Below are 24,939 nucleotides of genomic sequence, written 5' to 3'. Positions count from 1 at the left end.
ACCTACAACCATGAAACTTTGATACACACATGCGTCTCTTCATGCCCGACAACTTTCGTGGTCTGACTTTTGACCTCTGACCTTTAGATCGCCCACCATTTTGAATTATATGAAAAACAGCCATTGGCTCATAACTTCTGCATTTTTTCACTTATGGAAAATCCGCCGCTTTTGTTTTGTCGGCAAAGGTCCTAAGTTCATGTGTAAAATGTTTCGTGCAGATTACTCAAAAATCCCAGGAGGAAATAGATTTTAACTATTGCAGTTTTATGAAAATTATTCATCTGCCCCTAACACATACATGCAAGACTCACATTTCTTTGAAACGTTGCAGTAATGTAGAGAGTCATTCCAAATATCACTGAAACCAATCTCACTCCAATTGGCCAAAGGGGGGCGCTATAGCAATTTTTTTTAAATGCAAACTTTAAACAGGCAAAAGTCATGCCTCGTTTGGCCGAAAGTCGTGAAACTTGCTTACACTTGTGCCTTGACTCATGAGGAACACATCTATCGCTTTGACCAGTAAGCTCCGCCCTTAGTTTGTCCGCAATTTCGAGCAGTTTGAAAAACACTTAAACCCAGGATTTTTCAGCTATTTGCGTGAAACTGTATCATCTGTGTGGTCTCCTTTTTCACAGTTCCTTGTCTGTTGGTCCAATGGCGTCTCCCTTAAATGAGTGCCTCACAATCTCAAGGTCGCCAGTTCAAGCCTCACTTGATGCAGACTTCATTTAAGTTGAATTGCAAACAACATGACTGTATCAATGAATACATGTGCAAATGGTAAAGATAACCTGAAATGCTTATTTGAGAGTACGCTTTTTCAATGTATGACATACTTCATTCTGAAAATAGCCGATCTACAATCGCAAAACTTTTCAGATAGCAACGTGTTTCTGAGCTTGTAGATCAGCTGCTTTCACTGTTTTCGGTTGCGAGGAGACATACAATTTCTCTATTGGTAAATGGTTTGTGAACGAGTGATCTTAGTGTTGGCTTGGTTCATGACAGAAGGCAAGAGTTTATGATCTTCAACAGACAACATCAGCCTGGACAAAGCTATAGCACTATAGGTAATGTTGAAGCCTATTAGTCCGAAGGTTGAGAATTCGATTCCTGTCAATGGCAATAGGTTGAGATGTCCAATCAATCCATTCTGTTTCCATCTCTCTCTCTCTCATCAATCTATTCCGTTTCCATGTCTCTTTTCAATCTATTCCGTTTCCATGTCTCTCTCTCTCTCTCTCTCTCTCTCTCTCTCTCTCTCTCTCCAGTTTCCATCTCTCTCTCTCTGTCTCTTTCCCTCCCTCTCTCTCCAGTTTCCATCTCTCTCTCTCTCTCTCTCTCTCTCTCTCTCTCTCTCTCTCTCTCTCTCTCCAGTTTCCATCTCTCTCTCTCTGTCTCTTTCCCTCCCTCTCTCTCCAGTTTCCATCTCTCTCTCTCTCTCTCTCTCTCTCTCTCTCTCTCTCTCTCTCTCTCTCTCTCCAGTTTCCATCTCTCTCTCTCTCTCTCTCTCCCTCTCTCTCTCTCTCTCTCTCTCTCTCTCTCTCTGTCTCTTTCCCTCCCTCTCTCTCCAGTTTCCATCTCTCTCTCTCTCTCTCTCTCTCTCCCAGTTTCCATTACTATCTCTCTCTCTCCAGTTTCCATGTCTGTCTGTCTCTCTCTCACTGGCCCCGTATTATCGCTGCTTGCAGCTATATTTTTCTTTGTTTTTGCAGCTGAATCTGTCTTGAGAGAAGACTTGTTCCCTGGCCCTAGTGGGGCAGGCGAGATAGGTTTGCTGGTCATCCATTGTGTTTGGCCCGTTGCATGGGAGCACGTGTGTACTTATTAATTGAATGTGATTGCTTCTGGTTGAAAGGACAGGGCGAGTGTGGGGCTGGTATTAAATACGGTTCCAGTCCAGTGCCTGACTTGATCACTAGTCTCACTCTGGGACCCGGCCTCATTAAAAACATACTGTATTCTCTGCCTGAAAGTTTCACGTCAAGACAAACCAGAAACGAGCCCCAATCCGACGTATTTCTAATTGTGAGAGTATGTTTTACCCTCCGTCCGTCCTTCCGTCCGTGTGTGTGTGTGTGTGTGTCCTGTCTGTGTGTTACCAGCTAATCTCCGGCACCGTTGGCCCGGTCGCTGCGAAACTGTGCACACCCACTCCCTGGATGCCAATTCAGAACCTCTGCCCCACATTTTTCACATGGGCCTGTTATAGCGCCACCAGGAGGCCGATTTGTGCAAAACCCATTTTTTCCCATTACACCTACAGCTTTTAACCAAACGTCATGCAAATCGGTACACAGTATCTCTATAGTCATGTGATCAACCCGGATCTGTCCGATTTCCCATATTGCATCCTCATTGGCTAAGGTTGGCTTCCAAAGTTTGCAGGATTGGTCCGTTTTGAACAAACTGCCTCCAATCATGAACGCAGCTTACCATTTCCATAAAATTGCACACGCACATTCCCACTAGGCCGAGGAAGAAATGCCACTTGAACATTTTCAAATCAGCCTCATGGTGGCGCTATAACTGGCCGATTTGCATTTTTAACTATATCTGCACCGATCTGCGTGAAACTTTGCACGCACACTCCCTAGAGGCCAAGGAAAAACATTGGATTGCATTTTTTACATCTGCTTTTTACAGCGCCACCAGGAGGCCGACTTATGTAAAATACATTTATGGAGATTATTCCTTCAGATTCTGTCCAAAAAACATGCAAATTGGTACACTGCATCTCCATAGTCATGTGATTCTGATGGATCTGTCCGATATTTCATATTCCATCCTATTTGGCTTACAGTGGCTTCCAAAGTTAGCAGGATTGGTCAGTTTTAAACAAAATGCCTCAAAACATGAATGCAGTGTGCAATTTCTGTGAAAGTTTGCATGCAGATTCCCACTAGGCCGAGGAAGAAATGCCCCCCTTTTCACATTCACATTGGCCTTTATAGCGCCACCAGCAGGTCTAATTTAGCAAAACACATTTTTGGAACAAAATGCCTCAAATCATGAATGCAGTGTCCCATTGAAAGGCCTAAGAAGAAATGCCACCCTTTTCACATTGGCCTATTATAGCGCCACCAGGAGGCCACAATAACCTACCTGACCTGGCGGAGACCTGTGCTCCGAGGAGCTCTTTTTCTAGTTTTCCCTGGTTTACTTGTCATCCATTGGTTGAAAGGCTCTTCTTCCAAAACTCTATTTCCATTCTATTTATCGCAAGAAAGTTGCTCACCGACTGTGTTTCTGTGTTGTGTTGTTCTTTCACTCGTCCCCTGACATTGGTATTGATTTCTCTGCTTCACATACTGTGGTTGGGTGGATGGGGGTTGACGGTGGTGGTCCTGGGTGGTGAAACAGATAAGAAACGTTGAGAGACGCATCGGTCACAGCTGGGTGCAAGCTGTGGGCAGTCCATTTATTCTGACAGACCAACAAGGTAGAGAGAGAGCTCAATAACATGCTCTGATGCAGACTACTACAACACACACGCGCGCGCACACACACGCGTAGGTGAGATAGTATCTTGAAATAAACATGGAATCAATCCTGTGATTTATCCAAAGGGTCAATGCCTGAGGTTATTTAAACATCTAGGATATATCAAGCATATAGCACTTGTGTGTGAACCCGCACGTCCCTCTCAAATCTAACACACATAGTGATATAATGCTTTAACAACAATACTCTGAATAGCTGGATATAGTTTATTGCTTCTTAAAAACAGTCAGACCTCGTATTGAGATATCAGTATAAGACACAGGAAGGTTATATCCTAATTTGTGTCTGTTTGAGCCAAAGTCATTTCAACAGCTAGTATGCAACACCAATACCCCTAGCCCTTTCCCTCCCTTCTTCTTTAACCACATTACGCCTGGCATCCCTATGATCCCTTTAAATAGCTTAAAAAATAGATGGGCTATTTTTGCTATCAAAAAGGTGAATGTGATGTCACATCGTGTTGAATAGTGGCAGAGCCGTTTGTGAGAGAATAAGCAGCCAGTTCTATGAAAACAAGCCCAAGGCTACATGAGCACTTTAAACCTATACAGTACATTGGCTATTTGAAAATAGACGATCTACAAGCACACAAAAAGATCTTGAAAAGAAAATGTGAAATAGTATTTGGAATATATATATATTTATTTATGTTTTAATTCAGGTGGGGTCTGCGGAGAAATACAATAATTTGACATGCACGTGTTTGAGGACTGTTTAAACAATAATAAAATAATATTAAAAAAAGATCAACCACACGCCCATAAGCCCCAAAAAAAACTACTGTACATAAGCCCAAAAAAACAACCTGCAACTACCAATATTTACAAGCAATTTTACAGGAAGAACAAGCCCAAAGTCGCTTATAATAAGTGGACATGGCAACCCTGAGTAGAACCACGCTGCATTGGTGTATGTAAACAAACAGCTGTGACAGGAAGTAGAACGGAAGTGGTTAATACGCATGCGTGACTGGTCTATCTGGCAGTGTGTCACCGCCACCTGGCATGCACACTACAGCGTTTTCAATCGCTGCTGCGCCTCTGTCTTAACGCAGAATAAAAAGTGAGAACGCATTGGGACTTGGTCACTTTCTCTAGAGACCGTTGTCATCTAAACGTGGCCTAAGTGTTGCAAACTTTGTTGTGATGTAGGCTACTGTAACATAAAACTGCTTCAACATGGGCCCTTTAAGTCATTAGCAAATAACTTTAATGAGCCTAGCGCCTAGAGCCCCCCTGCAGACTTAAGAGTGTGTGATGTAGAGTGGATGGGCACTAATTCTCCAAAGTGCCCTTATAAGTAAGGGATTAGAAAAGCTTTCCATTAGCAAAAGCCTTGATGATGCTAAGCTAATATGCTATACTGTACAGTAGCCACACTGTAGCAAGGCCGCTAATGTGCTAGTTAGCCTGACATCTATTATAGCGGTACGGTCTGGAATCTGGATAATCTAGATTTATTACTTATGACTGACTTTAATAGCTCAAACATTCATTCAGTTCTGATATAAGGGAATGCTCTCTCGCTCTCTCTCTCTCTCTCTCTCTCTCACTCACTCACTCACTCACTCACTCACTCACTCACTCACTCACTCACTCACTCACTCACTCACTCACTCACTCACTCACTCACTCACTCACTAACTCACTCACTCACACACACAGTGGCACAGAGGAGAGAGAGATGTACAGACGCACACACGTCTAGGCCTATTATATACACACGTACACTCACATTTAAGCACACATGCACTTAATACACACAGACACGCCCACCGTATGCACACACAATCTAATAATGGCCAGTATGTGGAGCTCATATCACTGGAAACTGCATGAATCAATGGCTCAGTGGTCTTGAGAGTAATGGCAGCCAGTGACCACCTTTATCGTGAGACCTATTGCAGTTTAGTCATTATGTTACACTTTAATTAATTCCTCAAACTTTGGACATGCACAGGGGCTACAGAGATTAAAACTACTTCAGTCGATCTCCTTCTCATTAATCTCACGCATCAATTCATGAGGGTACATGAGGCCTTGCTTGCCTGAAGTAACCCATGGCTTTTGTTGAAAAGGGGACTGATGGCTCATTTAAACAGTCACACCTGGCCTAGATCAAACTAATTACACTCTGAGCTGGGTATGATGATGCACACAGGATAAATCAGCTATTCATCACCACCACACACAGAGACCCAATGGGAGCCTCTGTCCAGACTAGAGTATGTTATTGTCTTCTCTGTGTTAACTACTGTGAGTGTACCTGATGCATGGTAAGAAGTTCCACAGAAACCCTAGTTGACCGGGGTCCCCCAGGGTTTTATACTTGGTCCGCTCCTTTTTTTCCGCCTACTGATTGGTAGGCACTAGGCAGATATATCTGATTCTGATCTTCAGGCTATGCAACACTAGGGTTCATGCGGTTAAAGTGAGTTTGAATAGACTCCTTCCCATTCCCTGCAATAAACATACTGTTAGTTAATTGGAGACTCGTCTATTTGAGATCATAGTTATCATATTAGACCTGTTGTTTTGGGATTGGGCTGATTTGGGCTCACCCAAATCAGCTGTTGGTAGTGTGCCCACATAATAGCTGTCTTGGTATCTTGTACCCTGACTCCCTCATACACAGGTTGATAATAGAAGTACGAACTGATAATATCAACATCACTATAGTATCGCGTTAATTTGTTTCAGGCTGATCGTAGCCTACATCTTGGAGAGCAGCTTAGCATTTATTATCAAATCACGTGTATTGTTGGGTCTCCTTCCTTTGTCTTTGTTATCGATTGTCATTTGCCCTGCAATATCACTACACGTGTGTGTGTGTGTGTGTGTGTGTGTGTGTGTGTGTGTGGGTGTCGGTGTCGGTGTCGGTTTGTGTGTGTGTTGCCTGAGCCATTCAACCACGCCTGCAGCTTGGGTTTATATGCCGTGGCTTGGATGCCAGGGCAATGACAAATGATGGGTGATCATTTGTTTATGCATAAATACATGTAATCACATACTCTGATATATTATCAACAAGGACATAGTTCATGTCAGTTTATAACAGTGCTGTTGTTACTTCAATTCAGGAGACGTCTTGCTTAAATAAATGAAGACTATGTCTACTGCTGTCATGAAATAATGTAGTCATGAATTTCTTACTTACTGAATAGTGTAATTAGAACATGGCATGGATCACTGTAGTTAGTCCTCATCACTAGAATAAAATGGTGTCATCATGCCTGTACTTTGAAGGATTCTCTTTGCTGTACCCTTGTTCTGCCATGTTGGCTGGTGTTCTGTCAAATCTACTCCTGCCTTTTAGAACACTGTGGAAAACGTCCCATGCGAACAACTAAAGGTAGTCCCACTGGGATTTACTGACAATCGTAGGGAGGGAGGGAGTTGAACATACAGTAATTGCTACTGGGTGCCTGCATCGCCATTTTTAAATTTATTTTTTACCCTTATAGTCATTATAAGAACAAATGAGTATTTACAGTGTAAGTGGCAAAAGGTAAGGCCTTTTGAGAGATGGGTGGCAGGGATGCAAAATTCTGGTTGAAAAAGATCAAATGAAACCTCAAATTACAGACAAGCAATGCAAACAACAAAACTATAAAACTCATTAACAAGTAAAGGCAGTAAACGCAGCCTAGAATTCTGTGTTCAGGAATAGATTTTATCCATGTTTGACATGGTAAAGTCCAAGCATAAAATTGTTAAATTTACAACTTAAAGTGACACACATACATTGTTTGAGTCTGCCTTTCTCAGCTCTATTGGTCTATCTACTGCGCCTTTCTGCTCTTTGACAGTTCATGTACATTTGCTTCGTTTCTGCAGTGTTGGCATATTATTCTGTGTGGGATTATACACAGGCCAACCTCGGATCGCAGGCTTGCTTTCTCAGAAAGAAAGCGTGGGTAACGCTGAAGAGAAAAGTGGATAGAAGGGGGCAGGGCCGCTGACAGTATGGGCATAAGCCATAAGCCGTTCCATTGTGGGGGAGGGGCTGGCCCAGGTGCACATCAATAGCGTCCACTTTAAATTACTTATACTCAGTGAAACAAACAGTAATGTTACCCCAACAAAAGCTATTGATAGGCCGCTTCATGTTTGGCCTATAGCTCTTGGCCTATAGCTCTCTGTCACAAGTGGCCCCAGCCACTTGTGACAGACTAGATTCCGCCATTGTGCGTTTTCTTAAAAACACATTTTGCTAAACTCCCACAAATTGGTATATCTCAGAGATGCTGCGTCCTGCGTCTCTGATGCACCGTATTGAAAAAGGACGCATTCATGGCACCGTTGGTGCGTCCATGGGACGCACTACAATTGTCACCAAAATATGAAAATAATTCGCGGTAAAATATTTTTTTTACCGCGAATATTTTACAAATCCATGGGACACCACCATTTTGCATGGCCACATCCTACTTTATCCTACTTTATAAACGATAAAATCCACGTAGAAATAGTCTTAGAAAGACGATACAAATGGATACAAAAGGATCCATGGGAGCCGCCATTTTGCGCATGCTCATTGCTCAGACCGAATTCTTTGGGTAACGATTTTGCGTGTAACACACACACACAAGGGCCGTCTGTTGCGGAGTTGAAAAGTGACGTCTCTGCCATGACGTAGACCTGTAGACCCGTAGCAGACCTGATGGTTAACACGTTTGAAAACAACAAACGTGAATTAAAAATAAACTATACAAATAAAATAAAAATAAAATAATGTTAGTGTAAAATGGCACCAAAAAAGATTCTCAAGCCTGCTGCAGGGCAACAGAAAATAGCAAGCCTATTTTCTAAACCCAAATCAAGTACTACAAGTACTACAAGTTCTAGTTGTCGGATTTGGAATTGTGTACTTTTCTTTCAGATACATGTTCTACATGAATATAACCATATAAGATGAAACACGAGTTAAACGCTGTGCATTTTTGTGGGACCCATAAAATGTCCCTGGGACCCATCTAAAAGACCACCCTTGCATCCCAGGACCCATTACATTGAAAACCTAGCAACGTCACTGATATCTGCAGTCATCATCAAGATGTATCAGTAGATGTATGTAGATCAAGATGTATCAGTCCGATTGCTCATATACCATTTCAATTGTCTATAACTGCCTTCCAAAATTGACGGCCTGGGCTGGCAACCCGGCCTGGCAGAGAACTGCGTTCCGAGGAGCGCACTTTTCTAGTTGTAGTACAAGTTTGCATACATTGGCGCCCCCAAGTGGGCAAGACAAGAAACTGAAACTCTTCCTCTCTATCTCCCTCTGCACAACCCCCCCCGCACCCCCCCCACACACACACACACACACACACACACCGCATAACTGCACACTAAAGCTGACTAAAATGTATTGTTACTGTACGTGTCAATGTGCTACTATGTGCACTGTGACAGTTTCAGAGGAATACTTAAATAGCAGTTTATTGAGAAGTCTACTACTCTGACTTAGATTATCACCAATCCCCCACCACAACTCGCATCAAATCCTTATCCACGTACACTCTATTTTACACTATAGTGTGCTAGTCCACTGTACAGTGACAGCAATAAAGAATTTAAGATAACAGGTTAAAGTACAGTCATAAAAGAATAATACAAACACATTACATTACAGTATTTTTTTTTTTTTTGCAGAGACAGCAGTGTTTGAATCCAGTGTAATTGGACATTAATATCGTAAGAGCTCTCTGGTCTTGGGTTCTGGTATATACCGATTTGTGTGATGTTCGGACAACATTTGTAGGTATAACATAAAAAAAGATGTTTTGCAAAAATCTGCCTCTTGGTGGCACTATAATAGGGCAATATTGAAAGGGTGGCATTTGTTCCTCAACGTAGTGCGAATGTGCGTGCAGAGTTTCAGCGCAATCGGACTCTGCGTTCATGATTTGTGGCATTTTGTTCAAAACGGGCCACTCCTGCAAACTTTAGATGTCAATCTTTTTTTTTTTTTTATAAATATGTATCCCCACAATACAATCAGAGAGCCGTGCGCCTTTGGAACCTCAACCACTTAGGAACAACTCACGGCCAAAGCACTGCTCCATTTTACTCCCAACTTGGGAGTAGTTAAGTTTATTGAGTAGTTTTTTAGTTTATTGACAATGCACAATGTACACATATCATTATCATATCTCTCTTATTTTTTCTTTTTTTTAGACATAATGAAAAAGACAAAGAAAGAAAATAAGGAAAACACAAGATACACAAAAAAAAACTAAAAAAATATAACCAAAAATACAGAGAAAATATAATGGTCAATCTTAGCCAATTGTGATTGAACATGAAAAGGCAACAGGTCAGTACAAATACTAGTACAAATGTCCTCTTTGTTTGTTGTGGGTTCTGGTGTTGGCAGTAAAACATCCACTCTATTCACTGTCTTTGAGACGTCTGTCCGTTCCTCTTTAAGAATGTCCTCTAGTTTTTTACTCATCTTTGACATAGCCACAGTCACAGTCTTCAAAGAATCTCAGAGGGCGGACATCGCTGCTGACTGGGTGTGTAGATTCACTGATCATTGAGAGGGGGGTGCAACTGTTAAGAAAATGGATGTGATCCTTTGTGTGTGAGATCTGCTCCATCTCGGCATGTCTCCTCCTCAGAACAGTAACCTCCTGCTCCACACACTTCTTCTGTTCTTCAGCACGACTCACTTCATGTTTCTGCTGGTCTCTGATTAGCTGCCTCACCTCAGATCGTCTTCTCTTAATGGAAGTGGTGAGCTCAGTAAAGATGGTGTCACTGTCATTGACTGCTCTATTAGCACAGTGATTGATGGACTTCACCTCCTGGTGAAGCACCTTCACATCTTTCTTTCTCTCCTGGACTCTCTGCTGGATGTTCTGTTGACTTGTACAGAGCTCTATCTGTCTCACAGTCCTTTCTGCTGCAACTGAGATCGTATCATGACCTTTGTGTTCTTCCACGGAGCACAGATAACAGATACACTGCTGATCAGTACGGCAGAAAAGCTTCCTCACCTCGTCGTGACAAGAGCAGATGTTCTCCTGAAGCTCGGTGGAGGCATTGACCAGCTGGTGTTTCTTAAAGGCAGGAGATTGATAGTGAGGCTGGAGGTGAGTGTCACAGTAAGAGACCCGGCACAGAAGACAAGTCTTCACAGCTTTCAGTTTTCTCCGAGTGCAGATATCACAGGCCACATCACCAGATCCAGCATAGCAGTGATCCGGAACAGTCGTCTTCAATATATCCATCATGTCAGCCAATAAGATGTTTTTCTTCAAAACAGGTCTTGGAGTGAACTTCTGTCTGCATTGTGGACAGCTGAATCTGCCTCTTCGATCACCCTGATTCCAGTATCCCTCTATACACCTACTGCAGTAGCTGTGTCCACAGGGAACACTCACTGGATCCGTCAGTAGATCCAGACAGATGGAACAGCAGAACTTGTCCTGGTCCAGTTGAACTTCTTGCTGTGCCAATTTACAGCTGACTGTCTGAAAAACAGACCGAATTTAGTGTGGTTAAATTCCTCTGAAATCTCATGACATGGTGGGAGGTTCTTCCTGTGTGTGTGTGTGTGTGTGTGTGTGTGTGTGTGTGTGTGTGTGTGTGTGTGTGTGTGTGTGTGTGTGTGTGTGTGTGTGTGTGTGTGTGTGTGCACGCGCGCGCGCGCGCGTGTGCGCGCGTCAGTATTTTTTTTTATCTAGAGACATTCATACGCCTTTGACGTTTCAAGGTCTCTTACTACACTGAAAAACTATGTAGCATGTGGAACACAGTTGCATTTTTTACTTTTTTTTTTAATGGATGTTTATCATCCAAAAGGAAAGTTGACAGTGAAAACATAACATTGAAAGAATGGAAATAGAACTATGCGTACAAACTTCATCCTACCCGGTTTCATCAATTTAAAGCCTTTGCTGTCCCACATCTTGCCTGCAGTATGTGGGACTATCAGTCAGATATTGTCTATTAGTTACAAAATAATTCGCCGGTCCAGATATTATTGCTGGCAGGCCAGTTATGGCCCACGGGCCGCCTGTTTCCTACCTCTGCTGTTGGCCAAGGAAAACATTTCTGGCCCTTGTATTTAATTTTGATGCATTTCATTTGGGAGCCACCGTGGTGCATTTATTTTATGTAAGTCTTTAACCTCTGGCACTGTGGCCAAAATTGGGCTTATTAAGAGAAATGAAGAACACCTGTGTTGGTGATCAGAGATGCAAGTTGTGAACTTGTGACTGCAGTTAAGATATCAGACATTTTGTCATCACCATAGATTGCATTGCTTGTGAGTACATTTTGTTCATACACTTTGTTTATATACAACTCAGAAATGATAATTTGATGGTTTGCTGACTAATGTGAAGTTGTTTGCTTGATTAGCCATTGTAGCTTAGCCTACCTGTTTGTGTATGGTAGTTGTCTTGTTTTTACATACTGTAGCTATTCGCCAGTTTTCTATTCATTGGGGTTGTATTGTAGCTTTAAACTCATGTAGGAAGTGGAGAGAGGAAGTGAAGGAAGCCAAAACATGAAATAGAAATAAAAAAACATTATATCCACAAGTTTTGAGGGCATTATGGGCATCACTTGATACAAATGCAAAAAAATGTATCTAGAAAATGTACTGTATTTGGATGGAGATATATTTGAAGATTATGTTATGTATATTACCGCCTCAAATTATTTTGTAGTAGTTTGTAATAGTTTTTCCCAAATATAAGGTTTTTGGTAATTGTTTTGTATATTTTGAAGGTGTTTTCTATATGGGAGATAAGGGCCAGAACTTGTAAATGAGATACAGTAGGGGGACACTAACAACTATAGGGGTTTCTGCCTGCTCTTGCTTCCAGGGTCCCTTTTTATAATGCACTTTGTGTAATGGAATTTCTTTTATACACTTTTAAACGCACTTTCCACACACACACACACACACACACACACACACACACACACACACACACACACACACACACACACACACACACACACACACACACACACACACACACACACACACACACACACACTATTACTTAATGAACATTTTAATACACTGTTTTTATAATGTAATTCTACCGTGTACCACCCCTGGATGTTAATGCACACCAGGGACCATACTGTGCTGTATAACACGTTGGGATGCAAGGGCAGGGGGCATTGTTGAGTATGAATGCCTAGTGTGCTGTTTGGGGTGTCTTAACTCATTAAGACCCGTGGCCGATTCTAAAAATGTCTTTCAGACAACAGTTTTCTGAAAAACGTATGTTGCTATATCAGTGGTCCTCAAAACCTTTTCATGTCAAGGACCCCCCAAATTATATGTATTTGGCTGGGTACCCCCACCCAAGACCCCCAGAAGCAAAGATTTGAGTTTAAAAAATCGCTTTAAAAGTATATTCAAGGATTTGCAAAAATGTTTTCAGATGCAATGGGAGAATTGTAAAGCCTGATACTTTGCCGTACACTGAAATTAGCCCAGCTTATAGATCGAGACTGTCGATCCTTTTCAACGTGCAGCGCTGTTGTACGATGGAGCAAAAAATAATAAAGAGAGGCCATCTGTCTTTGTGGTGCACAGAACACGAGCACCTGGGAGCTCCTGTCCTGGAACAACCACAGCACCTGCGTGTTGGTTTGAGAGAGATGCACACAGGAATGAAACTCTGCCTGAGTTTATCCTCGGGCCTGTATGTGCATCTGTGTCCGCTCTAAGTTTGTGTTTACGTATGTTTGTGTGTGAGAGAGAGAGAGAGAGAGAGAGAGAGAGAGAGAGAGAGAGAGAGAGAGAGAGAGAGAGAGAGAGAGAGAGAGAGAGAGAGAGAGAGAGAGAGAGAGAGAGAGAGAGAGAGAGAGAGAGAGAGAGAGAGAGAGAGAGAGAGATTGATTCATATTTTTGTGCAATATCTTAGCACAGAGCATTCACAAACTCTATGCCCCCCTTAAAATAACCTCTATAATTTGTGTAAATGTCACTGAAAATAGCACCGAAATAATCTTTATTCCAGTGAGCATTGTGCTTTGATGGCAAACATCAGAATCACTCATTACAATATGAGATACTGTGTGTCTCTTCACTAGCATTCAAAAGTTTGGAATCATGCAGAAATTGTGAAAGAAAGAAAGACATTTATAGAAATGTATACTTTCATAATTCATAAGGTTGCATTGACTAGAACTTGGTCAATACATTGACAATGTTATAATATTTGTTTTATTTCATAGAATTGTTCTATTCATCAAACTTTACATAATCAAACAATCCTCCTTTTGCACCAATTACAGCTTTGCAGAGCTTTTGCATTCTAGTTGTCAGTGTTTTACAGTAGGCCAATTGGCCACAGTCTTTGCATACAGAAAACACACTGATTTGTTAGGTTTTTTCTGTCTCTCTTGTTTCCGTCCTCTCTCAATTTACAATTTATACACCTATTTCTTCCTTCCTTCCAATGCAGCATGTGAGCTGATGAACCGTGGCATCCTGGCATTGGTGAGCTCCATCGGTTGCATGTCGGCCGGCAGCCTCCAGACACTGGCGGACGCCATGCACATCCCCCTCCTTTTCATCCAGCGATCCCCGGCCGGTACGCCCCGCTCAGCCTGCCCGATGACCAGCCGCCTCCCTGGGACAGATGACTACACCCTGATGGTCCGCCCGCCCGTCTACCTGAATGACGTCATCATGCAGGTGGTCTCCGAGTACGGCTGGCAGAAGTTCGTCCTCTTCTACGATTCTGACTTTGGTAAGTGAGAGCGCTCATGTATATTCACAGTGGCTACTGTGCATAAAATCTCCCGATGTATGTCTATGGGAAAATAGAAAGTGTAAGATCTCAAAGTCACTGTTTTAGCCCATAAACGATCACAAACAAAGCTGATTCAGACAATCACAAACCCTGTTTGTTTTTTGAATAAAAATGTCAACTTCCTGTTGATTTTGATTTGATCCAGTCCGGGTTTCCTTCCTGATAAAAATTGCAAAATCAACAGGAAGTTGACATTTTATATATAAAAAAGTGAGTTTTGTGATGTTCTATATTGTCTGAATCAGCTTTGTGTGCGTTCCTTTACGGACTAAAAGAGTGACTTTGAGAGCTGTTTCACCATACAACGTCAGTCAACGAGGAGCATATTTTGAATTAACAATTTCTAGTCAATGGAGCAATTCTTTTTTGATTTCTTGTCCGCCTTTGGAGTTACATTGTGGCAACTCACAACCCAACCCTCTACCAAACTGCTCTTGTCCTTTAACCACGTACCCTGGCATCCCTATTTTGGGCATATCATTATGTAGTAGGCAAACAAAAAGTTTCAAAGAGATTGTGAAAATAGCAGATCTACAAGCTCACAACATGTCACAGATTGGCTATTTTCGCTATTTGTCATAATTATAGTGCATGGTGCATTGTTCAAATGGTTGTGGTTTGTGAATGTACTGAGGTTCTTCCCACCCCTGCCGACATCCGTCCACCATGTGAGAGAGAGCAGACATTGCAGTAGATTAGGCAGAGGACTCACATCAGCTGGTATCTATAGTAGGTCGATCCTAAGAGCCTAGCGGTGTGTGCATTTTGAATATATGTGATGTAACATTATTAATGGTCTCTCAGCATGGTAGGACATTAGAGAACTAATGAATGTATCGTGGAAATACACACACACACACACACACACACACACACACACACACACACACACACACACACACACACACACACACACACACACACACACACACACACACACACACACACACACAAACATGCACACATGTCCTATATACAGTATGAAAAAGAACACTCCGCAAATGTGTAGTATGCTGTAAGTTACAAGATGTTTCATTTATACAAGTAGGTCTGAGAGGCTTATTGTCAGTATCAGCTGAGAACGCAGGAGTCTATCCCTGAGTCTATGCTGAGGTGGAGCGCCACACCTACCATCAGCTCCCAGTACTTACCGCACAACTTGCCACACCCAAGCCGTGCTACTCATACGCTGAGTTGGCGATGCACGGGATCGAACACATGACCTTCTGGTCCAAAGGCAAGACTGAGATATACCCGGACACAACATTTATTGTATGAATCAAAACGTGAGACTGTGTGCATGTTGACTCAAAGTTCCAGTATTTCATATTTACCATCAATCTTTGCTTTGCTTAGGCAAGTATTTTTTTTTTGGGGGGGGGAGTTAAGGCTTAGTGTAACTTTATTTAACCACGTAAACCCATACTTCGTTATATTTATAGTTATATTTTATTAACATACTCTACGATACAGATGGACACAACATCATTTTATTCACACAAAAAGTTAGTTTGGTTAAGTTTGGTTTGAGTCTACACACACACACACACACACACACACACACACACACACACACACACACACACACACACACACACACACACACACACACACACACACACACACACACACACATTCATGGATCACACAATAGCCTGCATACATTCACACTCGCATTGCGCACGCGCACACACACTCAAACACACGCGCACACACAAAGTAATTTCCCTGCCTGCAATTGTGCATATGATAATAGAACACCTTGAACCCAAACACGCATAAACATGAATACACACAGTGACATGATGGTAGTTTAATGTCGTGCACTTACAACATATTGTTAGTGCATGAAAGGCCACTCAGTAGCTGTATCTATGGGAGAGGGGAAGAGAGAAATGCTAAGAGGATATGTAGATGTGATCTGAATGCATAATATTCCTCTGTCCATCTGTCTGTGTGTATGTTTTTTTCCCTCTCTACTCTCTCTATCCATCCCTTCTTCCCTCCTTCTCTCCGTCTCTTTCTTCATTCTCCCTCTTTCCAGACCATTAACTCTAACACTTGACTAGTATCCCGTGTCTCTTTCATAAAGTGCCACTCTGTCTCCGCAATCTCCCAGCGTCCCTCTGGAACCCTGGCGCTTAGCTGTTTTTGTGTGTGTGCAAACATACAGAACAGGTGTGTGCACACTGCACGTGTATAGCATGCATGTGTGTGTCTGCGTGAATGTGTACACCCCCTTTGGTAAGACTTTATGTAAAGGTCAGGTCTATAATGCGTTATAACCACATTTATAATGCATTATGTTGCACTTATAAGGCATTATAACCCTTGTTATTAATGTTTATAATTATGCATAGCAACCTATAGCAAGGTTTATGAAGTTGTATAACTTATAATAATATAAGTTATAAGTGCTGGTCATAATGCATTATAAACTCAGTGGAACAGGTTATTATAACTACCAGGTAACACTTTAGTTAAAGGTCGGATTCATGATGCATTATAATCACATTTGTAATGAATTATTATGCATCATTATGCCTTATAATGCACTTACTTATTCATAACACTCGTTATACATGTTTATAATCATGCATAACAACTTATAACAAAGGCACTTTTTAACTAGCTAAGTTAAGGTAGTTATAATGTGCTGTTCCACTGAGCTTATAATGCATTATGAAGTTATTATTATTATAAAGTTGTTATAAGTTGTCATACATGATTACAAACATTTATAACAAGTGTTATAATGCCTTATGTGATTATAATGCATTTTATACCCGACCTTTGAGTAAAGTGTTACCAACAATTCTTTCACGGTCAATCACATAATGGACTTGCAACTTGTAAGTTTGTGTCCTTTTGCCCTTGACAAAGGACAGTGTATACCCCGGTTTCAACTGCCTGTCTAATACTGTATAATAATCATCATTATCATCATCATTAGGATAACTTTTATTGGCCATAAAATGTGAACATGCAAGGAATTTTACACCAATTTTACTCTTCATGCCTTCTTCACTCTGTGTCGCTGCTCCACTCACTTTTCCTTACCACAACGGCAACAATTAGGATGAATGTATTTTCCCCTAATTGAACTTTATTCATTTCAAAAGAGACACTCGGTTACATCTGCATCGTGCAGCTTGCCATGAAATTTTACTATGTGACATTTGCAATCAACATTATACCAAGCAGCCATGTTCTCGACTGGATAATTGGTAATATGGAGAAGCACTTTTACTACTTAACTCATATCTGTATATGGCTTATCACTAGTGTGGAGCTAAAATAATGAATAGAAAAAGCATTGTATTTAGTTAATAATCAAGCCATGAGATTTCTTCATAGTCTGTTGCACATATTTTACAGCAAGATAACTGCATGAGACTTAATGTCGTGATTGCGGGCATTTCCAGCCATATTCAAGAAGCTAAGACACTTACTTAATCCTGGTTAATACTTAGTCGCTCGTCGAGGATAGGTCTGCTATTCTCGGACGTTCTCGGCACGCAACACCATGGTGCGACGGAGCATAAATTAGGCTTTACATTACACAAGTTTATGCACATATGGGAGTTAATGAGCGTGCGCACACACACGCACACGCATGCGCGTGCACACACACACACGCACACGCACACGCACACACACACACACACACACACACACACACACACACACACACACACACACACACACACACACACACACACACACACACACACACACACACCTCAATCCCCTATGTTCTCTGTGATCAATGATTCAGCAGATGACTCCTGTGGGATTTTAGCCATTCTATCTGTCTCACAGAAGCCCTTTTCAGGGATGTCACTATTCTTCCCTAATGGCATCACCTCTGCTCAACGAGAAAGAGCGAATGGGAGTGATAGGGACAGAAAGGGAAAATGGGAGAGAGGGTCTTTTCTGGCGTTAGTGTTCCCAAAAGACATGACCTCTGTACAAAACAGGAGAGTCCTTTAGAGAACACACAAAGGACTGTGAGCTGAAGTGCCTCTGTCCCAATCCCCATTTTCAGCTCTACTGATGCGTTCTGGACATTGAGGACTCATGTTTTCTCTCTATTGTATACCTCTCTTTCTCTCCCAACTCTCCTTTCGGTGTCCTCATCCTCACACATTGCTGCTCTCTTGACATGCCATTTTTTCAGAGAACATGAGCGACAAGTTGGTATTTGCTGCAGAGTAACCTATCCAGTAACAATCCAAACAGAACCATGGTGACTCTCCATGGCCACGCTGACAGTGGGTTGAAACCAGGCACAAAGTGAACCAATTAGAAGCACTTTTAACAATCACTGACATTAATACAACTTATTTTTGACAGGATGAAAAGGCTACCAAAATACAATGGCAACCATTTAACAAATGAGAACAAAATAGTTTGTTGAATGTAATCTATGCTCAGCAGAGTGCTAATGAGAGATGAATTAAGAAGGTTTGTTTTTTGGATAAGAAAGTATTGTATCTGATGAAATAGTTCGTTTATCATTGTAATGGATGAGGTTTAAAATGCACACGCTGTGTGATAACTGTCAACTAAGGAAAGGCACAGATTGATAATAGTTCAAATCCTTTTTCCAGTTGATCAATAGCAAATGACCAATAATAGAATGATGGGAGATGTCCAGATACCTGCACCTGGTTTCACTTCATACTGTTTCATTTCATGCAGACAGGGAAAATGCTAGCCTCGCGTAGCCAGACTATATCACTGCGTGGATATGAGTCTGGTACTTCCATGAGGATGTTTTTTTCCCCAAGGGGCGGGATCAAAACAATGGCCCTCGACGCAATTGGTTAGACCTACAACCAACTACCAATTACAGTCTCCCATATTCGAATACTGGGCCCTGATTGGTTCCCCACGTCTTCTGGAGCAGGAAATGGATTCTCTATGGAGCGGTGCCAGACCCAAATCGCAGAGTGCAATTTTTTTTTGCACTCGCACATTCGTCTGGTCCCAGGCTAGGAAAATGCACCATATGAATCATTGTAAAGTTTGACAGAAGTCTTTAGTAGACGGGAGGGAAGCAGTGTACTTTGGCTTCTTGAATGGTTTCCCACAGAGAGACTCTATCCAGATGAGACAGGAAGAAAAGAGGGCTATCAGGAGATAATGAGAGGGCTTGAGACAAGGTACAATAGGACATACTGTTCTTTGAAATGAAGATGTTCTATATAAGGAAGGAAGGAAGGAAGGAAGGGGAGTTTTGATCGATTGGATACTTTATTAACAAGATTATTAACAGTACAGACAGCACAGTCAAAGATTATGCTATAAGGACAACACATAAAGCACGAGGGGCTTGTTTCCATTGTAGTACATCGGCTCAATTCATCAGTAATACGTACAATACAAAACATATTGGGATAAAGCTCAGTAGCATCATAAGGTATATTTAAATAGAAAGGAGTTGTTTTGAGAGGGCTGCACCATGAGGTGCAGGCATAGTCGAAGCTAGAGTCCTCATTGAGTTGGCGGTGAAATGCTTACGGCATTCATCTGAGGCAGAGAAAGGCAGACTTAGTTTTCCTTAAATTTCACCCTACAAGTGTCTGGTGATATAAAATAGCAAGCTAAAAATATAAATGTCAATGCATCACTAATAAGGTATGTACTCTAGATAAAATACCAGTGTACATTAACTTCTCCATAGACCTCTCAAAACACTCTATGCAGAGGGAGACATCGGAAACATGGAGGCTTTAATATATAATTTTGAAGATTGTATATAACCGAGTCTAAAGCCCTGCTAGAAGCCCCCAGTGACTGGAAATGTTGATAGTCGTGCTAGCTAGAGGACGACTATGGGGTCACCAACATCAGTAGCGTTCGTAGCGGCCATAATTAGATCATAATTAGATCATGAGGTTGTGTGTGTGTGTGTGTGTGTGTGTGTGTGTGTGTGTGTGTGTGTGTGTGTGTGTGTGTGTGTGTGTGTGTGTGTGTGTGTGTGTGTGTGTGTGTGTGTGTGTGTGTGTGTGTGTGTGTGTGTGTGCGTGCGTGCGTGCGTGCGTGCGTGCGTGCGTGCGTGCGTGCGTGCGTGCGTGCGTGCGTGCGTGCGTGCGTGCGCGCGCGAGAAAGAGAGAGAGTATGTGAGAGTGTGTGTAAATGTAATGCACATTGTTAAGCGCTTTGGATAAAGGTGCTATATAAATGCACCATTACTATTTCACAGATTGGCAGTGGAAAATGTTAAACAACTGAGGAATGAAAAAAAGAAGAAGAAAAACACTACACAAGGGAGCTTTAAATCGACCTGATTTAAATACTGTATCTGACCAAAATGGACTTAGAATAACAGGATTAAAATGTCAAAATAACCGTCAAGGTGAATAAGACATAAGGCAGCAGGGGACAGAAGGATGGTTTAGAGAGGCAAGGAGTCCTGATGGAGTCACACTGGGAAATGGAAGATTAATCTTCTATAGGAGGCATTTACTGTAGGAAAATACACAGCAAAACCCTTAGTTATACCGTAACCCTGTCCCTGAGAGAGTGAACATTGTCCCTTAGGGGTCAATCTTTAGTTTAGTATTAACATTTTTTCCAGCCTGCCAGTAAGGACTTGTGAAAGGAACCATAATGAGAAAGACATGAAAGGAACCATAATGAGAAAGACATTAAACTTCCAGCAGCTGAAACAGACATGTGGACTAATATGATACTGCAGCCTTCCATGGTAATCCAAGGGCACTGTCCATTAATCAAGAAATGCTTTAAAAGTAATATGTTAAAGGGCTGAGTGCATAGAGAGTGCAAGTAGAGATGCCATCTCGAAATTCGAACATTGGCAGTTTGCTATTTGTTTGTTTCTCTTCATCAGTGTAATCCCATTGAGCGTTTTCTTTTACTAATTTGAAACATATGATGTATGTGTAGAGTTCATAGTTATAAAATAATTTTGTAGCAGTATAATTCTGCTTTAAGACCAATTGACTATATTTACACAGCGGCCATTTTGCTCTCACGTCATATTTCCGGGGTTGGGAGAAACGCCACCCCACCGGGGTGCCCAAGTATGACTAAAGGGCAAAATGGCCACCGTGTGAATATGGTAAATTACCCCCAGAATTGTGTCTACGGTCAAGGTCAAGAAGGAAGTGACCGGCTTGTAGTTTTTGTTGTGGTGAGTTTGGTGTATGTTCTCTGTTGATATACACAAATTCTGGTGGTTCAAACATAACGTGCATAATTCATGAGATATGGAATACTAAATTAGGGCAAGAAAAGGGCAAAGAAAAAAGTGTAAAATTAGGGACATTTTGGGGAGGAGAAAAATATTGACATTATTGAACAGAGATGATTTTTCTGAGGATTTAAACCACACCATGGGACATGTGGACAGGGACTTTAAAATGCCACTTCCATTGAAGTCAATCAGCACCTCTTCTTCTTAACACATAGCATTAGTCAAACAACATGGAGTGGTGCGTGACTAACAGGGATCGTCACAGAGGACCAGTGGAGGCCAGAAGATATGCTGTAGGGAAGGGAAAGTAAGATGAGAAATGAAACGCCTTTGGAAACCCATAAGCCTTTTTCACATGGAGGATGAGGAAACCATAACTTGTTTGAGCATTGTGAGTTATCATTCTATAAGTAGGGATTTGAAAGGGAGAGTGGTACTACATTAGGCACTGCTGGAAAGTAAGTCATTATAGTTATATTTTTATTTTGAGGTACACTTACTTTACTTGAGTATTATTTACTCCACTACAATTATTTGACAGCTTTATTTACTAGTTACTTTGCAAATTTACTGTAGATTATTCAAACAAAACGTATACCTGCTGAGAAAATACCCCAGCAAATATCAGCTTATGATGGTTGCTAGTTTTAGCTGGTTTTAGCTGGTCTTATCTGGTTTAGCTCAGATCCGACCAATATGTCCAGGGCGACAGGGACGTAAATTTGGCAGGGTCAGGTGACGGGTTACGCAACCTTTTACCGGGAGGTGTGACCTCAGAGTAGAGACTCGTCCTCTCAGGACACCACAAATGGATTTAGAAAGAGACAGTCAGAGAGAGAGAGAGAGACGGATAGGCACAGCGAGAGAACAGGCAGGCAGGATGGAAAGGCAGTTATTGGCCAAAAACAGAAAAGCACTTAATTTTGTTCCAGGGGGGCTCGCAGCTGAATTGGCGCTCGACCTCTCAACTTCACCTTTGTCTCACAAGTGGAGCAGAAGACCACCTGCCGTGGGCATGTGAAGGAAGGTAGAGACGTTGCAGAGATAGACACAGTATATTGAGGGATTGCTATGGCCAACCTCTATTCAGTATACACAACTCAGTGACAGTGTATCCATCATATTGTTGCGATCTGAGCTGTGGGGTCGTAATAAGTGCTCTCGGGCGGAAACCTCTTCAGACTCCACCTCGCCCCCTAGCACTTCCTCTGCCTGTACCCCTTCCTGCCACCTTCTGGCTCGATGTCCTATCATCAGATTGGTCATTTGTTAAATAGTGGCCTATGTACTTGGCCTCATCACAGACTTTAAGGGCAGTACCAGACAGGAAAAAATGCAGGAAATGACAGTTTACTGTTCCCCTACTTCTTATAATCATGATGTTACTCTTCTTTGCATTGCAAATAATGTCACAGTCTGAGCCATATTGAGAGCAGACCCTCAGTAACTGTTGAAGACCAGCACTATATGGACAGAGGATCACCAAATCATCCGCGTACATCAGGTGGTTGATTATTTTGTTACCAACCCAACGCCCTGTATCAAAGCTGTTCAGCTGCTTAGATAGGTCATCCATTAATAAATTAAATTAAACATCAGAACATGAAATATGAAGATGAATGAGTTTTCATTTAAATCTAAGAGTGTACGTACATGTCTTTGTTGGTCAAGGTTTTTGTATTACTGTATATTCAAACCATGCTGAAACACGTATTGTAATTGTACGGCTTAATTAAATGTCATCATTCCACACAAGATTGTGGTCCTAGTTGTGTGCTGTTCTGTTAGTTACTAGAGCATTTACATGCGATTTTACAGGTGGCTACTTGGACCTGGAAAATGGTTTGCTGGAGAAGAATGGGCCAGCCATTTTAAATTCAGCAGCCCTCTGATTGGCATGTAATACCTGAAGATTGGACTGGGTACATGAGAGAGGTGGTGAGGCTCCCAGAGTGGAGTGCAGAGAAATGATAAGTTTACCAAGGAGGGCTGGAGAGAGGGACGAAGAGAGAGAGAAGGGAGGGGATCAAGGACTAAGGTAGCCATAGGGAAGGGAGGGTGAGTAAGAGCAGGTGCGTGGAAAGATTTGGAAATATAAAATGCAGAGGGGTGTGTGAAGGGACAGTAAGAGAACCAGGGAAGGTTCTTGGAGATGAAAGGCTTTAAAGCGTTTTAACCCTGCTAGCATCAGGGCTCCAAGGATGGCAATGTTGGTCACTCAGGTCCTGGACAACTACAGGCTGGATTGCTATGGAATTTTCTGGGCACCTTCATGCACCCCAGAGGATGAACTCTACTGAGTCACCCCATAGTATACATCTGTACTCCTCCCTTATACAATGTATTGCCCCCACCAACAATAGTGAGAGGGCGGGGCTCTCAGTCAGTTCAAACCAGGTGTTGACTCTCTTGGGGCGTTGAGAGAGGGAGAAGATATACTATAGGAAGATAATATAAGAAGGGACATTGAACTGAATATGTGGAAGGCAGTGGGCAGTTAACCAGGCAGAGTCGGAGCCTGATTTTTTTTGTTTGCTAAAGGTTACATATGTACAGGTTCAGGTCTGGCTCTCTGGAACAAGAGTTCCCTACAAACAGGACTCAACCCATTTGGACTCCCAACCCATAGCATAAGAACCATTTTCTTTAAGGTATATCACAGCTTGGATCAGGGTTAGAGATACACAGGGAATAGTTTCACGTAGCCAGTCAATCAGAGATCTCCGCTTAGTGACTGGTCTTAATTCAATGAAGGGGCTAAAACTGGGTGAAATAATTTGGAAATTAAAAAAAATAAAAGCGTTGCAGCAGAATACTTATTGGAACAGTATCAGGATTGGTTTTAAAAGCAGTAGTCATAGGTTTGTTGCTGTTCCAACCCATACATTGAATTTTGATTTCCTCAGTTTTATAAGTATGCAGTAGTGATGCGCGGGTCAGGTTTTTTCATGACCCGCCCCGCCCCGCGACGGAACCCAACCCGCCTCAACCCGCCCCGCGACCCCATATATAAATCTACGGCTCAACCCGCCCCGCGACCCGCGATTTTTTTTTTATTCTGTAAAATCATGGTTAGAAAATAATCCCCAAGTGTATTCAAACTGTTTTATTGTTAATAGTCTTATTCTTATTAGGAATAAAGACAAAACAAGAGCATGTTATTATTTTTATTTTTTTGCGTGTGAGAGCGCGTGACCCGCTCACCCGCAGCCCGCATAATTTTCTCCGAAATTCTGACTCGACCCACCCGCGCCGCGGGTTGACCCGCGGGTCCCGCGGGTTACGGGTCAACCCGCGCATCACTAGTATGCAGGGATCTCTCAATGTCTGACCACAGGGAAAGCAAAACGGTGAGGAAGTGCTTCTGCAAGGAAAGTGGAAAATATGTTATGCTATTTCAATTTTAAAA

The 24,939-nt window shown here is 42.0% G+C and overlaps 1 protein-coding gene across 1 annotated transcript in view; it reads left to right on the top strand.

Moving 5' to 3' along the window:
• grid2 (glutamate receptor, ionotropic, delta 2) overlaps positions 1–24,939 on the top strand; it is a gene marked incomplete at both ends in the record, with an annotated part of 761,628 nt that overhangs the window by 429,256 nt on the left and 307,433 nt on the right. The window contains 1 exon segment of the mRNA XM_084053861.1: positions 13,955–14,242. Coding sequence (XP_083909987.1) covers positions 13,955–14,242 — 288 coding nt within the window.

This window comes from Gymnoscopelus microlampas (genome assembly GCF_963454915.1).
Source record: "Gymnoscopelus microlampas genome assembly, chromosome: 4".
NCBI classification, from domain to species: Eukaryota; Metazoa; Chordata; class Actinopteri; order Myctophiformes; family Myctophidae; genus Gymnoscopelus; species Gymnoscopelus microlampas.
The sequence above is the reverse complement of the archived record's forward strand: the minus strand, read 5'-3'. Positions and strand labels throughout refer to the sequence as shown.